Source organism: Bufo gargarizans, chromosome 1 (assembly GCF_014858855.1).
Source record: "Bufo gargarizans isolate SCDJY-AF-19 chromosome 1, ASM1485885v1, whole genome shotgun sequence".
Lineage (NCBI taxonomy): Eukaryota > Metazoa > Chordata > Amphibia > Anura > Bufonidae > Bufo > Bufo gargarizans.
Window position 1 is genome coordinate 496,379,296 of NC_058080.1, and position 2,768 is coordinate 496,382,063.

Below are 2,768 nucleotides of genomic sequence, written 5' to 3' on the forward strand. Positions count from 1 at the left end.
TTTGGAGGAGTTAATCACTGCCTAATCTCGCCCTAACAGTCGCAGCTACAACCTCTCCCTACACTGATCAGAGCAGAGTGACGTGCGGCGCTACGTGACTCCAGCTTAAATAGAGGCTGGGTCACATGCTGCACTGGCCAATCACAGCCATGCCAATAGTAGGCATGGCTGTGACGGCCTCTTGGGGCAAGTAGTATGATGCTTGTTGATTGGCTGCTTTGCAGCCTTTCAAAAAGCGCCAAGAAAGCGACGAACACCGAACCCGAACCCGGACTTTTACGAAAATGTCCGAGTTCGGGTCCGTGTCACGGACACCCCAAAATTCGGTACGAACCCGAACTATACAGTTCGGGTTCGCTCATCCCTACACTTAAGGCCTCATGCACACGACCGTTATTTGGGTCCGCATCCGAGCCGACGTTTTTTGCGGATGTGCTGTCCGCATCCGTGGCTCCGTTCCGCGGCCCTATTCTTGCGGACAAGAATAGGCATTTATATTAAATTGCGGAAGGCAACACAGGCGACTTCCATTTTTTGCGGATCAGCGGTTTGCGGACCGCAAAAAACGGCACAGCCGTGTGAATGAGGCCTAAACTGAGACATAAGATATCTCTGCATGTGGTGGCAGCATAACAAACTCGGGAACAGAGCTTTAGATCAACAACAGCATGCAAACAGCTAAAAAAGGAGGTCGCTCATGACGTTCCCTTTAAGGTAGCATTACACATGCATTAGCGGGTGCAGGTAGCAGCCATGAATAAGGCTCGGGGTGCACTGCGACTTTAGGTGTGACAGCTGTCACATGACCAAAGATTGTAGTGTAGCATTACTGCCATAGAAATGAATGGTGTCACAGCTTGGCACTCATGTTTGCTGTGACCACATGACCACAGAATAACAAAAATACAACTATGCTGGAATTTATGGAATTCTGGGGTCATGGTCGCGGCAGCAGTGCAACCCCATTTATTTCTATGGCGCCACTGCTACACCACTATACTTAGTCACATGGCAACTGTCGGGCCCAAGATCGCAGTGTAGCCCTAGCCTTAATGCTAATTGCTGGACAGCACCTGGAGTTGTCACCTAAAACAGTGGCTAATGCAACCGGGAAATAGCATATTTAACAGAAATCATTTATAGGAGGAAAATATGAATATCATCATGATATAAAACTTTGAGCATTCTGTGTTTGTTTCTTCACAGTATAAGTTATCAATGTTCATATTGCAATTGTGCGGTTTTATCTACTTCACAATTATGTTAGAATCTGTGCTGCCACCTAGTGAGGACATGAGGAATCTTTCTACCAGTTTATGTCACACTCAGACATTGTCTTCTATCAGTGTGAGTAGTGTCTAGCACAGTAATAGACGGCAGTGTCCTCAGTCTTCACATTGTCCATTTGTAGATATACCATGTTATTATTGTTATCTCTGGAGATTGTGAATCGTCCTTTAACAGAATCATCATAGCTTGTGATACCCCCATCATATGTAATATAAGCCAACCACTGCAATCCTCCGCCAGGAGTCTGTCTAACCCAGTGCATACTATAGCTGCTGAAGGTGAATCCAGACGCTTTACATGAGAGTTTATGGGAATTCCCAGGCTTTATCACCACTGGGTCTGATGACTGGACAAGTTGTGCTTGAGACTGGACACCTGGAAAATACAGAGAATAAGGTCACATCCATGTAATCATCTCCTCATAGCGCTAGTAATATCTTTCTTCTAATGTACTAGTAATGTCACCTGACAAGCAGGCCAGTGATAGAAAGAGGAGCAGGAAAGTCTTCATGGCTGCTGGGTGACTTCTAGGAGGTGATGTGTGATCCATCAGCACTGGCTTATTATGTAGGAGATGTCACACAACAGGAAGTGACGTCACTTCATTTCCATATTGTCAGACATAAAGATTATTTTTACTACATGGAGGATGATTTATATGACGTTTAGCCTAAACCTCTTTAACCCTATAAGGGTATATATTTACTAGGACGTTTTACTTTTTAATGGCAGCATTTAATGTTTCATATAGTCTAGTGTATTGAAAACCTGTTAAAAATGTCTATAGTGGAGTAAAAAAATAAATTCTACCTTCTAAATTCTACCACAGTTTTTTTGGGTCTCGTGACGGCTTTCATTATGCGGTAAAAATAACATGCGGGTCAATACAATTATAGTGATATCAAATTTATGTAGATTTTGTTATATTTGTTATATTTTACAAAAAAATGTAAAACTTTAAAAAAAAAATTAAGTTGTCATATTGTCTTTTTGTACCTTGGGCGTACAGTTAGACCCATGTGCGAAAGGGTACTAGTATCCAAATAGCACAAAAATTTGTAGCAACTATACACGAACAGACACCCCCTCCCAAACCCACCAGCTCTCTTCCCTCCTGTATTAACTGACGGCCACAGACATACATAACGTTTATAGATATGACCGTAAACTTCAGTAATTTTTCTTCCAGAATTTTTGAGACTTCTCTGTGTGCTGGCATATTGTAAGCAGATATTCTGTGTTGTTAATACAGTCATGGCTTTTCTCTGGCAGACTCCACCATGCAACCAATCTGCTTACCATGCATACCGAAGCTGTTTCTAAGACACCTGCATTTCAGGAGAAGATGTTGTGGATTTTTCTCCATTCTATAGAAATGTTCCCGTAAGTTATGTGTGGAATCCTTGTAGGTCTACTGTACTGTGGCTTAAGTTAAGGCAGTCTCCCACTGCAAGTGTCGATATCACTGTATTTTGAGC

General features: G+C 42.7%; 1 gene segment (V, D, J or C); it reads right to left on the reverse strand.

The window, feature by feature from the left end:
• Positions 1 to 1,327: 1,327 nt before the first annotated feature.
• LOC122923626 lies at positions 1,328 to 1,851 on the reverse strand. The segment is given in 2 exon segments: positions 1,328 to 1,665; positions 1,756 to 1,851. Coding segments are annotated over 2 exon segments (408 nt in total).
• Between the last annotated feature and the right edge of the window lie 917 nt (positions 1,852 to 2,768).